At 42.5% G+C, this 24,191-nt stretch overlaps 2 protein-coding genes across 4 annotated transcripts in view; one reads left to right on the top strand and one right to left on the bottom strand.

The window, feature by feature from the left end:
- HEMK2 (HemK methyltransferase 2, ETF1 glutamine and histone H4 lysine) overlaps nt 1–24,191 on the top strand; it is a 307,782-nt gene that overhangs the window by 46,750 nt on the left and 236,841 nt on the right. For all 3 annotated transcript variants that reach the window (XR_008674874.2, XR_008674873.2, XR_010132451.1), the window contains one exon: nt 18,864–18,932. The gene's annotated coding sequence lies outside the window, so the exon portion shown is untranslated. The remainder of the gene's footprint in view (nt 1–18,863; nt 18,933–24,191) is intronic.
- On the bottom strand, nt 4,762–5,328 carry LOC109024489 (large ribosomal subunit protein eL21-like). The gene has a single exon (XM_055374039.2). It carries the CDS (start codon nt 5,286–5,288, stop codon nt 4,806–4,808), a length of 483 nt encoding a protein of 160 aa, XP_055230014.1. The 5' UTR covers nt 5,289–5,328; the 3' UTR covers nt 4,762–4,805.

Genomic DNA, 24,191 nt, shown 5'->3' with positions numbered 1-24,191 from the left:
TGCCATTTCAATCTCACTGCTTGTTATTGTTTTGTTCAGGGTATCTAATTCTTCCTAATTTAAGCTAGGAGGGTTTTGTTTTTCCAGAAATGTATGCATCTATTCTGGGTTTTCTAGTTTATGTGTGTAAAGGTGTTCATAGTGGCCTTGAACGATCTTTTATATTTCAGTGATGTCAGTTGTAATATCTCCTGTTTTATTTCTTTTTTTTATATACTTTTTTTTTTATTTATTTTTTTTATTTTTTATTGATCATTCTTGGGTGTTTCTCGCAGAGGGGGATTTGGCAGGGTTACAGGACAATAGTGGAGGGAAGGTCAGCAGATAAGTAAGTGAACAAAGTTCTCTGGTTTTCCTAGGCAGAGGACCCTGCGGCCTTCCGCAGTGTTTGTGTCCCTGGGTACTTGAGATTAGGGAGTGGTGATGGCTCCCAACGAGCATGCTGCCTTCAAGCATCTGTTTAACAAAGCACATCTTGCACCGCCCTTAATCCATTCAACCCTGAGTGGATACAGCACATGTTTCAGAGAGCACAGGGTTGGGGGTAGGGTCACAGATCAACAGGATCCCAAGGCAGAAGAATTTTTTCTTAGTACAGAACAAAATGAAAAGTCTCCCATGTCTACCTCTTTCTACACAGACACGGCAACCATCCGATTTCTCAATCTTTTCCCCACCTTTCCCCCCTTTCCATTCCACAAAACCGCCATTGTCATCATGGCCCGTTCTCAATGAGCTGTTGGGTACACCTCCAAGACGGGGTGGTGGCCGGGCAGAGGGGCTCCCCACTTCCCAGCAGGGGCGGCCGGGCAGAGGCGCCCCTCACCTCCCGGACGGGGCGGCTGGCCGGGCAGGGGGCTGACCCCCCCCACCTCCCTCCTGGACGGGGCGGCTGGCCGGGCAGAGGGGCTCCTCACTTCCCAGTAGGGGCGGCCGGGCAGAGGCGCCCCTCACCTCCCGGATGGGGCGGCTGGCCAGGCGGGGGGCCGAACCCCCACCTCCCTCCAGGACAGGGCGGCAGGCCGGGCGGTGGGCTGACCCCCCCACCTCCCTCCTGGATGGGGCGGCTGGCCAGGCTGAGGGGCTCCTCACTTCCCAGTAGGGGCAGCCGGGCAGAGGCGCCCCTCACCTCCCGGACAGGGCGGCTGGCCGGGCGGGGGGCTGACCCCCCCACCTCCCTCCCGGACGGAGCGGCTGGCCGGGCAGAGGAGCTCCTCACTTCCCAGTAGGGGCGGCCGGGCAGAGGCGCCCCTCACCTCCCGGACGGGGCGGCTGGCCAGGTTGGGGGCTAACCCCCCACCTCCTTCCCGGATGGGGCGGCTGGCCAGGCGGGGGGCTGACCCCCCCACCTCCCTTCTGGACGGGGCGGCTGGCCGGGCGGGGGGGCTCCTCACTTCCCAGTAGGGGCGGCCGGGCAGAGGTGCCCCTCACCTCCCGGACGGGGCGGCTGGCCAGGCGGGGGGCTAACCCCCCCACCTCCCTTCCGGACGGGGCGGCTGGCCGGGCGGGGGGCTGACCCCCCCACCTCCCTCCCGGACTGAGCGGCTGGCCGGGCAGAGGGGCTCCTCACTTCCCAGTAGGGGCGGCCGGGCAGAGGCGCCCCTCACCTCTCGGACCGGGTGGCCGGCCAGGTGGGGGGCCAAACCCCCACTTCCCTCCCGGACAGGGCGGCAGGCTGGGTGGTGGGCTAACCCCCCCACCTCCCTCCTGGAGGGGGCGGTTGGCCGGGCGGGGGGCTGACCCCCCCCACCTCCCTTCCGGATGGGGCGGCTGGCCGGGCGGGGGGCTGGCCCCCCCACCTCCCTCCCGGACGAGGTGGCTGCCGGGCGGAGACGCTCCTCACTTCCCAGACGGGGGTGGCTGCCGGGCGGAGGGGCTCCCCACTTCTCAGACGGGGCGGTTGCCGGGCAGAGGGTCTCCTCACTTCTCAGACGGGGCGGCCGGGCAGAGACGCTCCTCACATCCCAGACGGGGCGGCAGGGCAGAGGTGCTCCCCACATCTCAGACGATGGGCGGCCGGGCAGAGATGCTCCTCACTTCCCAGATGTGATGGCGGCCGGGAAGAGGCGCTCCTTGTTTCCTAGATGGGATGGCGGCCGGGCAGAGACGCTCCTCACTTTCCAGACTGGGCAGCCAGGCAGAGGGGCTCCTCACATCCCGGACGATGGGTGGCCAGGCGGAGACGCTCCTCACTTCCCAGACGGGGCGGCAGCCGGGCAGAGGCTGCAATCTCGGCACTTTGGGAGGCCAAGGCAGGTGGCTGGGAGGTGGTTGTAGTGGGCCGAGATCACGCCACTGCACTCCAGCCTGGGCACCATTGAGCACCAAGTGAACGAGACTCCGTCTGCAATCCTGGCACCTCGGGAGGCTGAGGCTGGCCGATCACTCGCGGTTAGGAGCTGGGGACCAGCCCGGCCAACACAGCGAAACCCCGTCTCCACCAAAAAAACACGAAAACCAGTCAGGCGGGGCGGCGCGCGCCTGCAATCACAGGCACTCGGCAGGCTGAGGCAGGAGAATCAGGCAGGGAGGTTGCAGTGAGCTGAGATGGCAGCAGTACCGTCCAGCTTCGGCCCAGCGTCAGAGGGAGACCGTGGAAAGAGAGGTAGGGGTAGGGGTAGGGGTAGGGGTAGGGGTAGGGGTAGGGGGAGAGGGCGAGGGAGAGGGAGAGGGCGATGATCATCTCTCCTGTTTTATTTCTTAGTGAGGTTATTTGGATTTTCTTTCTTCTTTTCTTGGTTTATCTTGCTAATAGTCTATCAATTTTATTTATCTTTTCAAAGAGCCAGCTTTTTGTTCATTTATCTTTTGTATTTTTTTTTGTTTCAGTTTCCTTTAGTTCTGCTCTGATCTTGGTTATTTCCTTTCTTTGCTGGGTTTGAGTTTGGTTTGTTCTGTTTCTCTAGTTTCTTTAGGTGTGACCTTAGAGTGTCAGTTTGTGCTCTTTCAGTCTTTTTGATGTACGTGTTTAGGGATATGAACTTTCCACTCAGCACTGCCTTTGCTGTATCCCAGAGGTTTTGATAAGTGGTATCATTATTGTCATTCAGTTCAAAGAATTTTTAAATTTCCATCTTAATATCATTTTTGACCCAGTGCTCATTAAGGAGCAGGCTATTTAATTTCCATGTGTTTGCTGGCTTTGAAGATTCCTTTTGGAGTTGATTTCCAGTTTTATTCCACTGTTGTCTGAGAGAGTGCTTGATATAATTTTAATTTTCTTAAATTTATTAAGGCTCATTTTATGACCTATTATATGGTCTATCTTAGAGAAAGTTCTATGTGTTGTTGAATAGAATGTGTATTCTGCAGTTGTTGGATGAACTGTTCTGTATATATCTGTTAAGTCCATTTGTTCCAAAGTATAGTTTAAATCCATTGTTTCTTTGTTGACTTTCTGTCTTAATGATCTGTCTAGTGCTGTCAGTGGAATATTGACGTTCCCCACTGTTATTGTGTTGCTGTCTATCTCATTTCTTAGGTCTATTAGTAATTGTTTTATAAATTTCAGAGCTCCAGTGTTAGGTGCATATATTTTCAGATTTATGATTGTGGTATTTAGAGTTTAGGATTGTGATATTTTCCTGTTGGACAAGGCCTTTTACCATTACATAATGTTTCTCTTTGTCTCTTTTAACTGCTGTTACTTTAAAGTTTGTTTTGTCTGATATAAGAATATTTACACCTGCTTACTTTTGGTTTCCATTGGCATGAAATGCCTTTTTTTTTTTTTAACCGCTTTAAGTTTATGTGAGTCCTTATGTGTTAGCTGAGTCCCCTGAAGGCAGCAGATGGTTGGTTGGTGAGTTCTTATCCATTCTGTGGTTCAGTATCTTTTAAGTGGAGCATTTACATCATTTACATTCAATGTTAGTATTGAAATGTGAGGTACCGTTGCATTCATTGTGCTCTTTGTTGCCTGTATACTTTGTTTTTGTTTTTTGTTTTTTGTTTTTGCTTTTTAGCTTGTATTTTAGTTTTATAGGTCCTGTGTGATTTATGCTTTAAAAAGGTTCTGTTTTGATGTGTTTCCAGGATTTTTTTTCAAGATTTAGAGCTCCTTTTAGCAGTTCTTGTAGTGGTGGCTTGGTAATGGTGAATTCTCTTAGCATTTGTTTGTCTAAAAAAGACTATCTTTCCTTCATATATGATGCTTAGTTTTTCTGGATACAGAATTCTTGGCTAATAATTGTTTTGTTTGAGGAGGCTGAAAATAGGGCCCCAATCCCTTCTAGCTTGTAGGGTTTCTGGAGAAATCTGCTGTTAATCTGATAGGTTTTGCTTGCTAGGTTACCTAGTGCTTCTGTCTCACAGCTCTTAAGATTCTTTCCTTCGTCTTAACTTTGGATAAAGCTGATGACAATATGCCTAGGTGAAGATCTTTTTGCGATGAATTTCCCAGGTGTTCTTTGTGCTTCTTGTATTTACATGTCTATGTCTCTAGCAAGGCTGAGGAAGTTTTCCTCAATTATTCCCCAAAATATGTTTCCCAAGCTTTTAGAATTGTCTTCTTCCTCAAGAACACTGATTATTACGTTTGGTTGTTTAGCATAATCCCAGACTTCTTGGAGGCTTTGTTCATATTTTCTCATTTTTTTTTCTTTGTCTTTGTTGGACTGGGTTAATTTGACACCCATGTCATTGAGCTCTGAATTTCTTTCTTCTACTTGTTCAATTCTATTGCTGAGATTTTTGACAGCATTTTGCATTTCTAAAAGTGTGTCCAAAATTTCTTGAATTTTTGATTGTTTTTCTTTTTTTTTTTTTGTAGCCCAGAGGTCCTTTATTTTTTTTTTTAACACCTATTATGCCATGAATTCATAGGGAATAGGTTCCAGCAGCTCAGGCTCCTTCCCATTGGTTCTCGCAAAGTGTGCTTCTCTGGGTGGAGCAGGCTGGTGCTTTAGTTGAACCCAGGTACCTTTCTCTTTGGCTTCTTTCTTTTTCTGATCATTTTCCTTCACACGTTTCAGGAAGCTATCTCGGCTCTTAGAGTGCTTAATGTGCTCAATACGCACATTAATTCTCTTGGCAAGAATCTTGCCCTTAACTTGTTTGTTTACAACAATGCCAACAGCATGCTGGGTAACATTGTAGACTCTTCCAGTTTTGCCATGGTAACACTTGTGGGGCATTCCTTTTTGAACAGTACCCATTCCCTTGATGTCTACAATATCACCTTTCTTATAGATTCGCATATATGTGGCCAAAGGAACAACTCCATGTTTTCTAAAAGGCCTAGAGAACATATATCGGGTGCCTCTCCTCTTTCCCTTTGTGTTCGTCATTTTGGCGAATTACTGGAAGATGGTGGTTCCGGCCGAAAGGCGATTGTTTTTCTTTAAGCTATCTATTTCCTTGAATATTTCTCCCTTTACTTCCTGTATCATTTTTTGGATTTCCTTGCATTGCACTTTGCCTTTCTCTGGTCCCTCCCTTATTAGCTTAATAACTAACCTCCTGAATTCTTTTTCAGGTAAATCAGGGATTTCTTCTTGGTTTGGATCCATTGCTGGTGAACTAATGTGGTTTTTTGGGGGTGTTGAAGAGCCTTGTTTTGTCGTATTACCTGGGTTGGTTTTGTGGTTCCTTCTCATTTGGGTAGGCTCTGTCAAAGGGAAGGTCTAGGACTGAAGGCTATTGTTCAGGTTCTCCCACGGGTTGTTCCCTTGATGTAGTACTCTCCCCCTTTTCCTATGGATGTGACTTCCTGTGAGACGAACTGCAGTGATTTTTGTCTGTCTTCTGGGTCTAGCCACCCAGTGAGTCTATGCAGTTCTGGGCTGGTACTGGGCGTTTTCTGCACAGTGTCCTGTTATGTGAACCATCTATGTGTCTCTCAGCCATGGATACCAGTGCCTGTTCTGGTGGAGGGGGCGTGGGGTGCAATGGACTCCATGAGGGTCCTTTGCTTTGGTGGTTCAATGCTGTTTATGTCCTGGTTGCCACCAGGAGGTGGCATTTTCCAGACAGCATTAGCTGCAGTAGTATGGGGAGGAACTGGTGGTGGGTGGGGCCCTAGAACTCTCAAGATTATATGCCCTTTGTCTTCCGTGACCAGGGTGGGTAGGGAAGGACCATCAGGTGGGAGCTGGGCTAGGCATATCTGAATTCAGGCTCTCCTTGGGTGGGTCTTGCTGCAGCTACTGTGGGGGATGAGGGTGAGATTCCCAGGCCACTGGAGTTGTGTATCTAGGAGGATTATGGCTGCCTCTGCTGAGTCATGCAGGTTGTCTAGGAAGTAGGGGAAAGCCAGCAGTTACAGGCATCACCCAGCTCCTATGCAAACTGAAGGGCCCGTCTCACTCCCACCATGCCCCCACCACCAGATCCCCATTCATTTCCAGGTGGAGAGCAATATGGGTTTGAAAACCTGCCTCAGTCAACCCACCTCCACGCTACAAAAGAAAGGGGCTTGGGTCTTCCCTTGCCTTTGGAGTCTGCATGCCGGATTTGTGCCCTCCCCTGAGTTCTGGCCAGGAGGCTTCACCCCCTGTTCTAATTGTTTCATAGTTCAGCTAGAGATTTCCTTCTCCCTGTGTAGTTTTATCCCCTGCTCCTCTCCTGTTGGATCCCTGTGGTGACAGGCAGGAATGGCCTGCTAGGGGACCCAGTGAGTTCCCAGAGCCTTTCTGCCACTTCCTCTGCCCCTGAATTTCACTCAGCTCTCTAGATTGACTCAGCTTCAGGTAAAGTAAGAAAATTCTCCTGCAAACAGACCTTCAGCTTCTCCAGTGGGAGTGTGAGTTCAGGAAAGGAGGGTCTCCGTTTTCTGCTTCCAAGGTTGGGGCACTCACAGTTTTGGGGGGTCTCCCAGGTCCTGTAGGAGCTGTCTGCTTCCTTCAGAGGGTCTGTGGGTCCTCTCAGGATTGCTGGTTTGTTCTTGCAGTTGATCTGGAGCTAAAATTCACAATGCAAGACCTTGCACACTGCTCTGTCTGGAGTTGCAATCTAGTCCTACCTCCCATCTGCCATGATTGAGCGAGTCTAGGGTTTTTATTGGGGATCATTTACATAGGCACATGACTTGTGCCATTGAAGCTCCAGGCCCCCAGAAGCAAGCATAAACCACGTTGCACAAGTATCCAGACAAACTGGTATAGTATGGCTCAAGAACCCAGGTGAGAAAAATACTCTTAGTTCTTGGAACATTCTAACAGTTTAATTCCCAGAAGCTGGTCAAAGAGCAGTCATGAAAACAGGCCTTTCTTGGGAATGTGCAAGGTTTGAACAATTCAGCCCTGCTGAGTTAACTCTTTTCTGCACAGGTAGATATCGTTGCTATACCCATTTTACAGATGAGGAAGCAGAGACTTAAAAAAATTTAGTGACTGACTGCAAATGTAGTGAGAAAACGATAGAGGCAGGATTCAGTCCAACCTTGCCTGGCCTTGTCCAAACCTGAGCTTGTAACTCCGAAGTCCATACTTTTCCCTAAACATGGGCATATGTGGCCTCTTTCCGTAAATTTGGCAAAACATTTTTAAGTTAAAAACCTCACAAAGTTAGAAATTTCAAAATGGTAGAGCCAAAAAGGAGGGATAATGTAATTTATGTTTGTTTAGTTGAAAAATAGTTTCTGTTTAGTTAAAGCACTGGCATGTACCTGGTAAGTCATTCTTGGTCTTGGACATGTTCTTAGAGTCATTGAGAAAGATCTTGAGATTATGTAACTGCCATTACTGGATTTGTCACATCCATCTGTTTATGTCTCTGCTGTAAAATTATTAGGGCACAGTACTTCTAGGAATGAAAAGATGTGATGTCACCTGCCACTTGGCACATCTCCACATCACATCTCTGGAGCCTGTAGTTGCTTGGCCTTGTGTGCGCAAAGCTATCAGCCCATAGACAAAGCTGGCTAAAATTCTGTGCGGTTTTATTTCTTTCTAATCAAACTATAAGTGGCTTTGTTTCTTTCTGGTCAGATATTCTTTTACATAGAAGAGGATAGTAAAAGCGTGGACCTAAGACAGACAATACTACCAATTAGAAAGAGCCAGAGAGAAGACTCAGGACCAAAAAGCCAGTTTTAAGTCTTGACTAATTTTATGACTTCAGGCAAGTCACTCACCTTTTCTGAGTGTTAGTCTCCTATCTATAAAATAAAAAATGCCTACCTACTAGGTTGTTATGAAGACCAAATGAGATAATGTGTTAAAGTAACTAGTTCAACACCTAGCACATGATAGGCACCTAAATAAGACAAAGTCTTTAGCTCAATACCTAGTGCATGGGTGTTACTCCAGAAATATTAGCTGAATCTGAATTTGAGTTCCTTCAGAGCAGGCACTCAGTTCATCATTGCTGTTTGAACATACGTATCAATACACGAATGGTTATGGTTAACTTAGTAGTCTGTATGTAGGGCAACACTTGTACGTTAAATCCTCTAGCAATGGATAAGTGAGATAAGCCAAATATTTAGAGTATGAGTATTTGTCACACAGGTTGTGAGAATGGGAGAGTTAATGGTTCTTAGGTGGAACATGATGTTTAGAGAGAGTTTTAACTCTGAATACAGGAGGAGCTAGATCAGAACAATCTTCTCAATTTATATCATAATACAAGTTCTTTGTTGCAGCAGAATCCATCCTCAATTCAATGATTCATTTGTTAGTTTACTACTGCTATTAAATTTGTGTTCAAAAGAGTTAAAGTATTTCAACATTTTTGCTTCCGGCTCTTATTACTAATTATTTACGTCAATGGTAATGGAGACTCTTGGAGAGGTAGAGAGAAGAACAAGAAGACTCCAGGTAACAGAGACACACTCAAGACTGCTCCTGATTGTTATTTCCTCTCTCAACCCAGCTTTGTGATTGTATCACCTTTGACTAAAACCACATCCTGAAACATGACTATGCCTCTTTGTACTGCCTCAAGCATATTTGCCCTACAATGTGAGATCTTTTGCCCTTTCCAGGGAAGGATACTTAAGTCCAGTCCTGATAATAAGGCAGAGTGACTCCAGGGAAAAATGCCTGGTGTCTGGGCTCTGCTCTGTTGGGTTTATGATGAAAAACTGCAAATCAAAAAGCTTTATGTACAGTAATGGTGCTTTTAAAGTCTGAGAGTGCTATATAAATATACATTCCTTGTTAAAAAAATAGTTAATTCTCTTTAGCAGTTTGCTAGTATATTAACTTTCCACCTCCTACAAATATGATATTTTAGTAAATAGTTGTACTATATACCTTACAAAATCTGAATTAAGCAGTGTTTTTTGTTTTCTGTCTTGTGTACGTATAGTAAAAATGACACAGAATACAAACAGCTATGGAACATGAGTGTGACAATACTCAGCATATAGGTATTAGGGACCCATCACTGTTTGAAAGGTGATACTGTTCTTCTTTCTTTTTTTTTTGACATAGAGTCTCACTCTGTCACCCAGGCTGGAGTACAGTGGCATGTTCTTGGCTCCCTGCAACTCTGCCTCCCAGGTTCAAGTGATTCTCCTGCCTCAGCCTCCTGAGTAGCTGGGATTACAGGCACCCGCTACCATGCCCAGCTAATTTTTGTATTTTTAGTAGAGACGGGGGTTTCGCCATCTTGGCCAGGCTGGTCTCGAACTGCTGACCTCAAGTGATCCACCCACCTCGGCCTCCCAAAGTGCTGGGATTATAAGCATGAGCCATAGCTCCCAGCTAATACTGTTCTTTTTTGTGAGTTTTAATCACTAAGTTACTTCTGTTTGCGTAGCTATGACACATGGTATCCCTCCTGCCCCTACAAATTGATTTCTACTCCTTTACTGAATACCAGTGGTCCTGGGCTCATAAATCTACAAAGTGGAATCCAGAAGAAATCAGAATAAAAAACAATACATATTTTTAAAAATTTTCCACAGATGGATAGAATACTAATTTTGCATTTCCTTTCTTCCTTTCACCTTCTATTCTTTCTGATACCCATCCTTTTTTTTTTTCTTTTTTTAAGATGGAGTCTTGCTCTGTCACCCAGGCTGGAGTGCAGTGGCACGAACTCGGCTCACTGCAACTTCCTCCTCCTGGGTTCAAGCGATTCTCCTGCCTCAGCCTCCCAAGTAGCTGGGGTTGATGCGCCTGCCACCATGCCCGGCTAATTTTTTGTATTTTTAGTAGAGACAGTGTTTCACCATGTTAGCCAGAATGGTCTCGATCTCTTGACCTCGTGATCTGCCCACCTTGGTCTCCCAAAGTGCTGGGATTACAGGCGTGAGCCACGCGCCTGGCCCCCATCCATATATATTTTTTTAAATAAACAACATTTTGAAGATATTGTAGAGTCTGTTCTCACACTGCTATAAAGAACTACCTGACCTGGATAATTTATGAAGAAAGAGGTTTAATTGACTCACAGTTCCATAGGCTGTACAGGAAGCATGGCTGGAAGGTCTCAGGAAACTTACCGTCATGGCAGAAGGTGAAGGGGAAGCAAGCACGTCTCACCATGGTAGAAAGAGAGAGAGAGTGAAGGGGGGGAAGTGCCACACACCTTTAAACATTTATCAGATCTCGTGAAACCTTACTATCGCAAGAGCAAGGGAGAAATCTGCCCCCATGATCCAATTACCTCCCACCAGATCCCTCCCCCAACATTGGGAATTACAATTTAACATGAGATTTTAGTGGGGACACAGAGCCAAACCATATCAAATATTTTCTGCTGTAAGTGTCTGGATGTACCATACCCAGGGTTCTCAGTTTTAGATAACATAATTGTTATCTAATTATACAGATATAAGATATACTCTCAGCCTGGAGGACTAGTCTCTGGCAAGAATTCAGGGAGACAAAATGTGGCTAAGATATTAGTGTAGGAAGAGCCCACCCTTCTCTGACTGGGAGCAGACAGATCTTCTCCCTCTTAGGATTCCATATTGGGAGTTGGGACCTCTGCCTACCATCTTTCCAGGAATTTTCTCCAAGTGAACAGGACATTTCATGACAGTTTGCCAAAATGAAACACGTTCATTATGATGGGTATCAATGAAATTTTCACTCTGATATGAACCACATCTTTGTTTTCCAAAGTTTTAGAAACAGAGTGTATGTTCTTGTAAACTAATTGGTCTAGGGAAAATACCTCTTTGAGAGGACATAATTAACTCTCCCTACCCAGATGTCTTAAAATCCATGGAGTTTTGTCTTAAAAAGAATTGCTGCAGCTGAGAATGGGATACTGCCTTAGTCTGTTTTGTGCAGCTGTAACAGAATACCTGAGACTGGATAATTTATAATGAACAGAAATTTATTGGTTCATAGTTCTTTAGTTGGGAAGTCCAAGATTGAAGCACTGGTATCTATCAGGGACCTTCTTGCTGTGTCATCTCATGGTGAAAGGCATAGGATGTCAGAGGGCAAAAAGAGGATGGGAGAGAGGAAAGGTGACTGACCTTATTCTTTTATAAGGAAACTACTTCCACACATTCATCTATTCATAAATGCAGAGCCCTCATGTTCTAATTACCTCTCATTAGACCCTACCTCCCAACAAACACTGTTGCATTAAAGGTTAAGTTTCCAACATATACTTTCTGAGGGACACATTCAAACCTTAGCAGATACCAAGGGGCAACTCACAACTAACAAGACTTGGGTAATGGTAGATGACTAAGTGCTTACTGTGTAATTAGCAATTTCACTTGTTCTAAAGAAGCATTTCTCAAGAGACAGCTGCAGTCTGTCTTCATCAAAATCGTTAAAAATGAAGATTGTTGAGGATCCCTCCAGGCCTTCAGAATTAGAAATTTTAAGAGGAGCTCTTGAAGTCAGCAATTTTTATAAATCCCCAGATGAACTTTAAACCCACTAAAGTTTGAGAAACACCAGGAATGTAAAGGAATGCAGGTCTATTAAAAATTGTTAAAGCTCTTGTTAAAATCACTCATTTTCAGCCTGTCCTCTCCCTGCTTATAATAATCACTGTATATATAGTTTTATTAAATATTGCATTTATATTTTACAAAGAAAGATGCTATTCTAAGGCTTAATGAATTAAAAAAAACAGGTTGTTGCAGCTGAGTCGGTTTCTTTACAGAGATGGATATTCGTAAAGTGTTAGGTGGCTATTTGGGTGAAAGATCAACAAGCCCACTGAAAACTTTTGGAAAGTGAGCTGGCATGGAATTTCTGGAAGAAAGGGAACATTTTCTGACAGCAGTTGGTCAATGCAGAACTTTCAGATAATGATGGATTGGCAGTCGAAGGGCTACCTAAGCTAAGTGTCACCAAAGTGCCTTTGGTCTGTTTGACCTGCTTAGTGTCTAGTAGCTTCTTAGTTTAGAAAAAACTGAAGGCTGCTTCAATTTATTTACAAATGTGTTGTTCAGAACTGGTGCTACTATTATGAGTGTTCACCTAGTAGTTCTTAGAGCCTCATTCGTATTAGAGTTACCTACATTCTCTACTTCTTGTTGGCACATGAGGCATTAAAATGAGGGCTTCAAGATTACTTTAGAGGAGAAAAGCCCCTCAAATCAACTCCCCTCTTTCCTTAGCTTGAAATCTCTCATGATAAGCCCAACATGTGCATCTAAATCTCACTGCTTCACCCCTTCCTCCTTACTTACTGTGTCACGGGGTTTTAAACCCTTGGAGTTGGGCACATCTGCACACAAATCCTGTTTCTATCACCTGTAGTATGCAGGCTTTGTGGGTCTTAATGCTTATATCAGTTTCGAAATACTCTTTCAAAAATAGATAAGAAAATGTATGACCATGCAAACATGTTTCTAAGAACCCTTCCTGGAACCTTGGAAAAGCCTATGCTAGTGGAGGACTTGTAGCCTAAGTTCCAGGGGTAAGTTACCTGATACTCTACATTACATATACATATATAAGAATATAAGTATACGCACATACCTACATACATACCCCTCAGAGAACTATGGGAATTGACAGAGATGATATATACTGGCTCAGAGCAAGTTTTCAATAAATTGCAGCTGTTGTGGTTAAGTCCCACAGAGACAGGTTCAAGTAAAATGGTTGCAAATTATCAACTCAAATAAAGAAGTATTAAAAGCAGCATGCAATTTCTTGTAAGAACTCATCAAAGCAAAAACTAGATGCATGCAATTATAACAGTAGAATACAAATAATCAATATAGACATTCTAATAGTTCACTACATAAGTGATTTCAACATAGTGGTTAAGATCTTGAACATGAAGTGGACTGTCTGTGTTCACTTCCTTGCCCCATCATTGACAGACTGAGGGTAAACTAGTTAATCCCACTGTGATTCATTTCCCCTTGATTTCTAAAGTGGAGAGAGCATGCTGCTTGTCACGCAGGGCTAAGGATTGAGTGGAGTAATGTGTGCAAACCACTCAGTGTAGTGCCTGGCACATAGTAGGTATCACTAAATGGTAGCTGTTGACAGTCTTAGAATCACAATAACATTTGATGAGACTCTGATCTCTCAGAAAAGCAATAATCATATTTTTCCCAAAAGTGACTCAAAGAAGAAGCTTCTGAGAAGGAAGGACTTAACTGTGGTATCAAAGACAGTTAGTTGCACTGAGAATAATACAAGGCTGGGGAAAATTCTCTCTCATCTGTGCTTCTCTGAGGTTGCATATATCTTTTTATTATAAAACGTCTTAGAGGTACTGCAATTACTTGTTAATTTGTCTGCTTGTTCTATTTGATTACAAATACCTATAAAGCAGTTCCATTAGACTTTGTAGCCTTTCTGCCTAGCATGGGGTCTGGCATTGAGATGGCACATCATAACTATCTGTTGAATGAAAGATTGAATGGATGGGCAAATTCCTGTTTATTCTGGCATTTTCTCCCAGGTTATCTGGGAGATTTTCAATCTTCTCCACTCTGCTCTGAACTCCCACTTCAGCTCTGGGAGAGTCTCCTCGTCGGATCCCTCTGTTTCAGCCTGCTTACTGGATGTCATAGCTCATTCCAGAAGGACATAGGATACTTGCATTTTGAAGATGCTGGTTATGCCAGATTCTCCTTGATCATGAAGACTCAGCACATTGGGACACTCAATTCACTGCGGCTAAAGTTCATTATCATAGTGAATATTTTAAGTGTGATTGAGAAGATTATTTCTACATAAGCAGCATTTTGCAGGAGTTAGTTGCTGGGAGGATGGATTAGTTCAGTGTTTGCTTTCGGATTTTATGATGGTTTAGGTACTTTCCCTGGTGATGATCCTTGTTACTGTTAAACATTTTCTGTTATTATTTTTATACGGTCTGTGGATAACGTTAGTGAAGAACATCTTAAACATCTCTCATGATTAGTAGGCTGTGTTCCTGTCAATAGTGGCCCTCATGCTTCCCATTTTGGTGGAATATTAATATTTGGTTATGAAAGAGATTTGAAATAACTCTGGCATGCTGGGAATGACACTAAGGATCTTAGGTGAAATCCACATTCCCAACAGAGAGATTCTTTCCCCAGATTTAAATGTCCTTTAGTGTTTTAGTTATTTTGAACTGTGTGTTCATTCCACTTAGCTTATTTTTGTGTGTGAAGGAAACCAAAAGAACATGAGAGACTCTGCTAATATTTACAAATGGGTTTTAGTTCCCCTACTGGTGTGTACTTATCAGGGCTCTTTAAGGCTATACTTACAATGAGATCTGAAGTGTGTGTGATGATTGTCAAAAGGCAGTGAGAGAGACTTCCATCTACGGGGTGTCTGGATGGTTCTGTTTGTGCTGAACTTTTCCACTTTCATGAGTTTAGAAAAACTGCAGGCCTGAGGAGTCATTTAACGTGTTTTGCCCATTTAAAGCAAATGCATTTCAGCATTTATAGACAATATTTCTGGGTGCCCTTTTATCCTCTCTTGAAGGCTATAGGTTGCAATGAGCATCCTGGCTCTCTGCCTCGTTTTCCAGCTGGCTCCTCCTCCTCATGTGTGCTTTCTTTCCTTATGGCTGGAGCCAACTGACCCAGAGATGTAGGTGGATCTAGGCTGTAGTCTCCTAAGAGCACAATTAGGGTGACCAGATGTCTTAGGACTGAGGGGTTTCTAGGCCCTGCACTTTCAGTGCTGAAGTAGGGAAATTCCTGGGAAAACTAGAATAGTTGGTCACCCAACTTTTATGGTTGTCAGGGGATCTTTAAAATTCCTAATTCAGGAACTCCAGTGACTGACCATTAAGTCTGTGTTCCTCAATGATTGCTTACACATTGAATTTTGCCTTGTTGCTAAGGCCAACACCATACCTTGCACCCACATCCAGTAGAAAGATCTTGGTCATACTTCTTTAAGATGGAGCTCCTGTTTTGTTTATCTGCCTAGTAGTTCAGATCCTCTTAGCCTGGTCCTGCCATGTTAGCTCACATTTGCTCAGTGCTTTGAGTCCTGCCTTTGGTCCCTAGCTCATATCTCTGCCTAATGTGGCCTGCTAGTTCCCTGGTGCCAAGACATCACCTTCACACCTATTACTTATGCTCAGCTGAAAGTCTAGACTAGCACCCAGAGCAGTGGTTCTCAAGATGTGGTCCTGGGACCAACAGCATCAGCATTACATGGGAATGTGTTAGAAATGCAAATTCTAGGCCCCTCTCCAGACCTACTGAATCAGGAACTCTGGAGGTGGTGCCCAGCAATTTGTGTTCTAACAAGCCCTCCAGGGGGTTGTAATACACACTCAAGTTTGAGAGCCTCTTCCCTGGGTCATGCACTGTGCCTCCCCAGCTAGACTTCAAAGCCTGAAGCCAAGTCTGCCCACCTTCATGGATCTTTAGATTGTCCCACTCTCTGCCCATTGCTGGCCTGGCTGATCTTCCTAACTAACCTTAAACTCCCATTCCTGCATAGATCTTCAAAGCAGTGTTTATTTCCACTGCTGATAGGGACTGTCCAGGTTTGCCCAAGACGGGTTAACTAGGCACAGGACTTTCAGTACTAAAACTGAGAACATTCTGGGCAAACTGGGAGGGATTAAAAACCCTAACTGAGCAAGCCTATTAATACATTCAGTGATGTTGCCTTATGGAGACAGAAAAATGGAGAAATAGAAGGAGGATTATTGACCCTTTAGGATATTCCCTTCTTTAGAATAACAACAACAAAAAAGCCAAGAGGAAGACTGTCTGTCCATTATGGAGTGTGGATGGACTACTTATTTGAATAATTTTTAGTATTGAATAGGCTACATTTCAACTAGGACTGTTCAAAGACTCTCTCTCTCTCTCTTTTTTTATTTCTGGGAAGCAACTCCAATGAAGTCAGAATTTTAGAATGAATTTGTTGTGTGATCTCAGGCAAAGTACTAATCTTTTGCTTTATCTATAATTGGAATACTAATACATTTTTCTTCTAATTACATTACAGCAGATGAATTGAAGACAAATGAAATTATGTGCTATCTGTAAAAATTGTTTCTTGGATGGGTGCTATATAAATATGTAATTTTAAAAACAATAACAAACTCATACACACACGCTTTTCAAAGAGAACATGAAGTCTTTTGCAAGATATGAGAGGAAATCGAAGGTAGTATCTGACCACTTCAGATAGAAGTGATTTCTTCCTGTCGTAAATTCTGATAGAACCTAAAGTCTAGAACCATGGTTCACAGCCTTGGATGCCCATTAGAGTCACATGTGGACTTAACAACAACAACAACAACAGCAGCAACAACAACAACAATGACTGATGCTCAGGCTCCCCCTTACCCAGAGGGTCTGATTTAATTGGTCTGCTGTGGTACTAGGTCATTGGTGGTCTTAAATTCACTAGGTGATTCAAATGTGCAGCCAGGTTTGAGAATCCTGAGTCTAGAATAGTTCTCAAACATTACTCATAAGCATCATTTGGGAGAAGCTTATAAAAAAAATGCAAATTTAGCCCTCTCCTCCAATCAAGTAGATCTGGGGTGGGATTCAGGAATCTGCTTAATACACAAGCTTACCTGAGGGTTCTGATGGAGATGATTGGCAGATCAGGTAACTTTTAGAAACCTTCTAGAAACCTTCAACTGTGACTTCTTTTTTTTTTCACAGTATGTACCACATGGTTAGTAGAGGGTTAACATATGGCAGGTACTTAACATGTGCTGAATGAAGTTTGCTGATTTATGTCCAAGAGACAATGATTTTAGCTCTTAGATTGTAGGGTGCTAGGTCCTAGGATTTGCGGGCTACTTTTTAACTTATCTGTGTCTCAGTTAAGTCTGATACAGACAAGGTAATATAAGAGCTCAGTATACATCTCTATAGTGCTCAGATCCTTACTCAGTTGGAAAATGCCCCAACAGTAGGAAGATAACCCCACATTGCGGATTAGGTTGTAACCCAGCTTTGTGTTTCAGTGTCTGAGCTGGTTCAGTGGAAACAGAGATCCCATGTAAACTTTAAACAACAACAAAAAAAAGCACCAGCCAAAAGAAATTAGCAGAGCACACTGTGATATCCAAATCTATGTTTTTATAAAATGATTTTTCTTTCTCTTAGAACCTAATTTTTATGCTCGGATTCAGCAAACAACGATCTATTGAGTTTTCTAAGTGTTATCATGGACTCGGAGATGAAAATCCCCAGAGCACTTTGAGCTTTCCTGTTGAAAAATCACAACAGAAAAGCAAAGCCTTGGATATAAAACTGTCAAAAGCCTTTGGATATAAAATTGTCAACTTGGCAGTTTAACAAGGCCCACCCTGTTTGCAGCAAAAGGCCAAAAGTCCAAGACAAGCAAAGGCCTATAGCAATCACTTAACAGAATTAACCCTGCTGCCCTGTTCACATTACAGTGCATTTGTCAAGCTTGATAGCCATCTCTCTTCCTGGAGGAACCAACTTTTTTTTAAGTTGACTTTTGTTTTCTGAGCCATGCCAACATTCCAGCCACATGAGAGAGCCTGAACAGATTTAAACCCCAAATTCAAAAATGCAAAGTACTGTTTGTACTACAAACATACTACAGTTGTCAGCAAGCAGTACACAAACACATTAGAAGGGGTGAATGGAAATCAAATGGACATTAATATCTGGGATTAGCCATCAGGTGGAATGCTACATTTCAGAAGGTCCATCTGAATTGTAATGGGCTTCCCAAAAGTTTATATATCAAGTCATTATGGCACAGAGCTTTGTTGATGCTAATTACAGCAGCTCAGCTAGATAATTAAATATAACCTTCAGTAACAACTGGGGAAAGGAATGGCTCCAGCTGGAGTTCCTCAGCTTTTTCATAGCAAAGCTAGTCTAGCAATCTAACAATTACGAGGGCTCAGGGATATATATATGTATATATATATATATGTGTATATATATATATATATATATATATATATGCATTGTAACCACTTTTATGGTGTGGCTCATTTAAGGAAATAAACTAGGGAAATTCCTTACATATTTTATTCCACACATGTTCTATAATTTTTTTTGTTGCAGTTGGTCTCCTATGATATCTTTTTAGAACATGAGCCAAGAAATTCAGCATTTTTAAAGCAAATTACTATTTCATATGATGTGTGATTTAAATTGTGGGTATCTTAATATTGTAATAGGACTTGGACCACAATTGCCAAATGATTAAAATAGTCAAACCTTATATTCTGCTCAATTTAGAATGATATCATTAGATAAATTTGTAACTGCTAAGGAAATGAAAAAATACTTGATTTTCTTTGTCCCAGATGGTATATAAGATACCTCCCTGAGTGCTTCTAAACTGATTGGCTCCACTACAAGTCAAAAAGGAAAATGACTTTTCAGAGTGTGGCTAAACTAGTGATTGGAATTCTGTAGCAGAATAAAATGTCCATAAAAGGGAAGCAGAGAATGTAATATTCTACATGATAGAGTATCTCTCTTCTTTGCAGTTGTTTGTCCGTATTGCCTCATTCAATTATACTAATATTTGTGTTTATCTCACTTTTTGGTCCTCCAGGAGGTATTACTGAAGTAAACTTCCAGTATCCAGATCCAAAGCGGTGGACAGTGAAAATAAGCGGAACTAGTAAGTGTTGCCACTAACAAATGGAGAAAGGGCAAGGTCTTGAAGTACCTTCTGATGTGTAAAAAAACCTTCTAAATTATACTTTAATTTGAATATATTTGATTATATTACATTTTTCTTTGAAGATTGAGCCACCAGTATATTCTAGCAGCAAACAGATGTCAGAATTGTTGTTTTTATTATTAGCGATTGGGGGAGGGGGCACTGGAAATTCTTGGGAAGAGTATTCTTGGGTTTTGTGAGACTGGAAATTTGGCAGAAGTCTACTGATTTTTTCAGATAAACATTTTAGCTTCTTTTCTTTGGTACTCTGCCACTGAACTTTCATTTAGATTGTTAAGATAAAGGGGTGCGGTGGAAAAGTGGTATGAGTTTATAGACACAATCATTGTTATTCCTCCTTCCAAATTCCTCAAACTAGGGAAGAGAAACTAGAATTTACTAAGTATCTATTGAAAGTCAGTTTCTTTCACATAGGTCAACTCATTTAAATATTTCCAGCAGATTATCCAGTTTTGCTATTATCTCCACTTTTACAGATAAAGGAATAGAGGCTCAGAGAGGTTAAGAATCCCGCAGTGGGGCAGCGGAGATTCAGATTGAGGTTGCCGATTCTGGAGCCCACAGCCTCTCCCTCTGTGGTGCAGTGTAATTAGTGCTAGACAATGGAATAGGTTTTGGAAGGTGTCAGTGAACCAACTGGAGGGGGCCGGGGTGGGGTGATGGTGGGTGGAATGGAAGGTTGGCAGGAAAAATCTTCAAAAAAAACTGAACAACGGAGTAAGTCCAAAGTCAGACAAAAACTGCATTTCAGGCATTTATTGTTTATGCTTTACTATCTTTATTAAGAGTCACAGAAGTATAAATATAAGAAATGAAAACATTTGGTTTATGGAAAAGTAAGAAGAGGAAAGGAATACACTGATAGGTAGGGGAGAATGCTCAGACAACTGGGATACCTTTGGAATTTAGCCCTTGATGTACGTGTCGAGAAACCACTTTACTTGTGTATTTCACATAGGAGGTAAAACAAAAACATATGATCGCTTCAGATTCCCTGCATTTCAGCTTCCCCACATTTTTATAAGACAAAGAAAACCCCCTGTGGAAGACATTCAAAAAATAAGAGCCAGAAATATAGTAATCCAAAAGTTACACACTTTTTGTATGGGTGAAGGGAAAGCTTGGAAGGTTTGCTGAAAAATCAACTCACAAAAATTTAGATTAATAAAAGAAAAGGCACACAGATTTATTACTATTATGTGCATGAAGGGAATCTCAGAGTGATTGTCCAATATTCCAATGGGATACAGGTGTTTATGTACTCTATTTCTTAGGGGGAATGGAGATGGGGAAGTGTGGATAATTTTAGGGGGATAGTAAATGATTTTTAGGGAAAATCAGTGGGCTTGAAGAACATACAGTGGTCTCTTGGGCCCACAGAGCAGTCAAGGGTTTGTGACAAAAGTCTGTCGAGGTCTGTTGACAGACTTTAGTCTTCCTTCTTGCAATATGGGTTCAGTTAATGAAAACTCAGGGAAGGGACCAGAGGTCATTGTTTTCTTCTTTGGTAGGTCCAGACTTTAGGCAGATGAGGGAACTTCAGCTTGTGTTTGGGAGAGGCAGAGGATTGAGAGGCAAGAGGTAGGGGAGGAAAACAATTCCTCTCTTTATGGGTCTCTCTGGTCTTTATGTAGATAGGGAACAAGTCTCTTCTAAAATCTGTTGATCTCTAAAGGCCTTCAGTTCAAAATACTCATTATACTAGGGAGCCATATTTTGGGGTCAAGTTCCCTGAACTCCTTCACTTTAAAGCATTTGTATATCATGATGAAATCTGGAGATTTTCTGGTACATTTAACTTTCTATGAAAAAGACATAAATTGTTAACCCATGAATTCATATCACTTAATAAATTGACAGCCAGAATGATATTTCTGAGGCATTTTTACAATAAGAGCTCATTGGTTAAAAAGTCATGTACCTTAGGTGAGATAAAAGTACTAAGTAAAGGACCTGGGAAGACTTGGTAAAGAAATCGTTAGAAAATAAAGGTGGAGCCAGGCGCAGTGGCTCACGCCTGTAATCCCAGCACTTTGGGAGGCCGAGGTGGGTGGATCACAGGGTCAAAAGATCGAGACCATCCTGGCCAACATGGTGAAATTTCGTCTCTACTAAAAATACAAAAAATTAGCCAGGCATGGTGGCACCCGCGCCTGTAGTCCTAGCTACTTGGGAGGCTGAGGCAGGAGAATCGCTTGAACCTGGGAGGCAGAGGTTGCAGTGAGCCGAGATCGCGCTACTGCACACTCCGGCCTGGCGACAGATTAAGACTCTGTCTGAAAAAAAAAAAAAAAAAGGAAAAGAAAAATAAAGGTGGAAAGCTGAAGGAACTCTTTGGTAAATCCTCCACTAACTAGAAAATTCAATAAGCCAAAAGATTGCCCAAATATTCTCATGTATTTGAGTTAATCGAATTTTTTGGTTATATAACTTTTACCTATGCTTAAATAAAAAAAAGTTAAAAGACTTCCTATATAAAGCATATAAAAATGTGTATAAACACATGAATGGCATAGATTTAAATGACCAGGGCCTTTTTTTTTTTGAGCTAATAAACTGCATGGTTGCTGTGTAGTTTAGATGGCACATTTTGACTCAGCAAAATGAAAGACTTTATGTATCCTTACGTCATGGGTATCCAACAATACCCATCTAGTTTTACTTGAGGCTTTTCTATACCCTATTATTTGTTGGCTTTTCCTTGAGCAACTACCAGAGCTTTGAGAATTTCCAGCTTCTTTGAGTATTCACTAACTGAGGGTAACGAAAACATTAATGACTGATTATAGATAACCCACAGTTCTTAGGCTTGGAAATGGTAAAGACAGGACATGTGAGGAAGAACATTGAAAACAAAACGGCAAATATAGGTCTTAGGTCAACATACCAAAAAGCAACTTTTACATTAGCCAGAACATTCCTCTGTAATTATGTTACTTCTGGCACTAAGAAATGAATCCTAGTTTCTTTCTGGTCCACTTTTTTGTAGGAATGATCCGACATGATTTGGGGAGGCCATGAAAACCACAGTTCTTTGCCTCAATGTGGTAGCAATTAATGGTGAAGCTAGGCTGATGCTGAAAGAGCTTATTATTGAGCCCCATGGACTGTGATGCAGTCCCTGTGAGGCTCCAGGGAAACTGCAGTGGGGCCCAAGTGTGGCAAGCCCATCAGGCCAACTCCTCCCTGCAGCTTTCTAAGATATGGATTGGCTGAAAATTCCTAAGGAGAGGGTGGGCAAAGAAGGGGAAGGAGAGAAAAACACAAGGTGCTTTGGAGGTGAGGAGGGTCTCAGGCTCTGTCTAGACATTGCTCTATATTCCTGTCTGTATTAGTCAGGGTTCTCTAGAGGGACAGAACTAATAGGATATACATATATACATATATATATGAGTTTATTAATGAGTGTTAGCTTACACAATCATAAGGTGAGGTCCCACAGTAGGCCATCTGCAAGCTGAGGAGCAAGGAAGCTAGTCCAACTCCCAAAACCTCAAAAGTAGGGAAGCCAACAGTGCAGCCTTCAGTCTGTGGTCAAAGGTCCAAGAGTCCCAAAGCGGAAAAACTTGGAGTTCGATGTTTGAGGGTAAGAAGCATCCAGCACGGGAGAAAGATGGAGACCAGAAGACTCAGCCAGTCTAGTCCTTTCACGTTCTTCTGCCTGCTTTTTATTCTGGCCACATGGCTGCTGATTAGATTGTGCTCACCCAGATTGAGGGTGGATCTCCCTTTCCCAAGTCTACTGACTCAAATGTTAATCTCCTTTGGCAACACCCTCACAGACACACCTAGGAACAATACTTTGCATGCTTCAATCCTGTTAAGTTGACACTCAGTATTAACCATCACACTATCCTTATGTGCAGATGGTTGGTCACCAACGGAGGGTTGACTTATTTATCTACATGGCAATTTTACAAGATTTTATTAATTCCATTTTAACAATGGACACACCAGAGCTCCGAGATAGTAACTGTCATGAGTAAGGACATACAGCTAGTGAATGGGAGGCTGGGACCTGAGCCCCATCTGTGTTTTTGATTACTGCACTGTCTCCCAACACTAATGGCCAAGGGATAGAAGGCACAATTGAGAAGGGTTAGTGTTCCCTGCTACTTTTATAGACAAATTTTCTTCACTCCATCAGACATTTATTAGCAGTTACATGGTATAATTACTACTCTCAAGGAAATCCTTCATTTTCCTTTCTTAGTGACTTTCAAAGTGTATATATTTCTCAAAAATGAATACTTAAGCTTACGTTTTTCAGTTGAAATCTAGAGTTAGTAAACAGGATCCCCAAATAAGAGAAGAGTGTTCCCATTTTTGTCCTCTTTGCCCAACCCTACACCTATCATGGAGAGATCACTTGTAATTTTGTTTATAAAAGGTGATTAAATAAAAATAATACATCAATAACTTTTGAAATAGCTACTTTTTTCTTTGTTTTCTACAATTTATTGTATTCTATATCTTCCTCTTCGTTATACATTATCTTTAATTTTTTTGGAATACATCCTTGAGAAACTATTTCAGAAAGGGTAAACAAATAAGCTTTCTGAGTCCTTGCATATCTGAAAATGTCTTTATTTTGTGTTTGAAATTGGGCTGGAAATGGGATTCTAGGTTCAATGTGAATTTTTCTTGAGAATTTTGAATATAATATTCCAACATTTCTTAGCACCCAGTGTTGCTGTCGTGATTACAGACAGTAATCTAATTTTCATTCATTAGTTTATAATTGCCGCCCCACCCCCTGCCCAACTGGAAGTGTTTAGCATTTTCTTTTTCACTGGATTTTGAAGTTTCACGTGGATGTGTTTTACTGTGCTTCTTTTATTCACTCTGCATGACATATGATGGTCCATTTGAATGAAAAGATTCATGTGTTTCTTCAGCTCTGAGGAAATTTCTTCAGTGACTTCTAAGTTATCATCTCATGTCTTCTATTTTCTCTGCTTTCACTCTGGAGCGCTTACCAGGCAGCTGCTGAAGCTCCTGGATGCACCCTGCATGCCTTCTAGCTCTTCCTTCGTGCTTTCTTCACTTTTCTTTGCGCAGCATTTTAGGAGAATTGCTTAGCTTGATCTCCCAGCTCACTAATTCATTCTTCAGCTGTATCTCTTCTCTTAGGTAAATTTTAATTTTTTTAAGAGACAGGGCTCACTCTGACTCTTAGGCTGTAGTGCAGTGGTG

The sequence above is a fragment of the Gorilla gorilla genome, chromosome 22 (assembly GCF_029281585.2).
Source record: "Gorilla gorilla gorilla isolate KB3781 chromosome 22, NHGRI_mGorGor1-v2.1_pri, whole genome shotgun sequence".
NCBI classification, from domain to species: Eukaryota; Metazoa; Chordata; class Mammalia; order Primates; family Hominidae; genus Gorilla; species Gorilla gorilla.
Note: the sequence above shows the minus strand (reverse complement) of the source record. Positions and strands in the feature narration are given on the sequence as shown.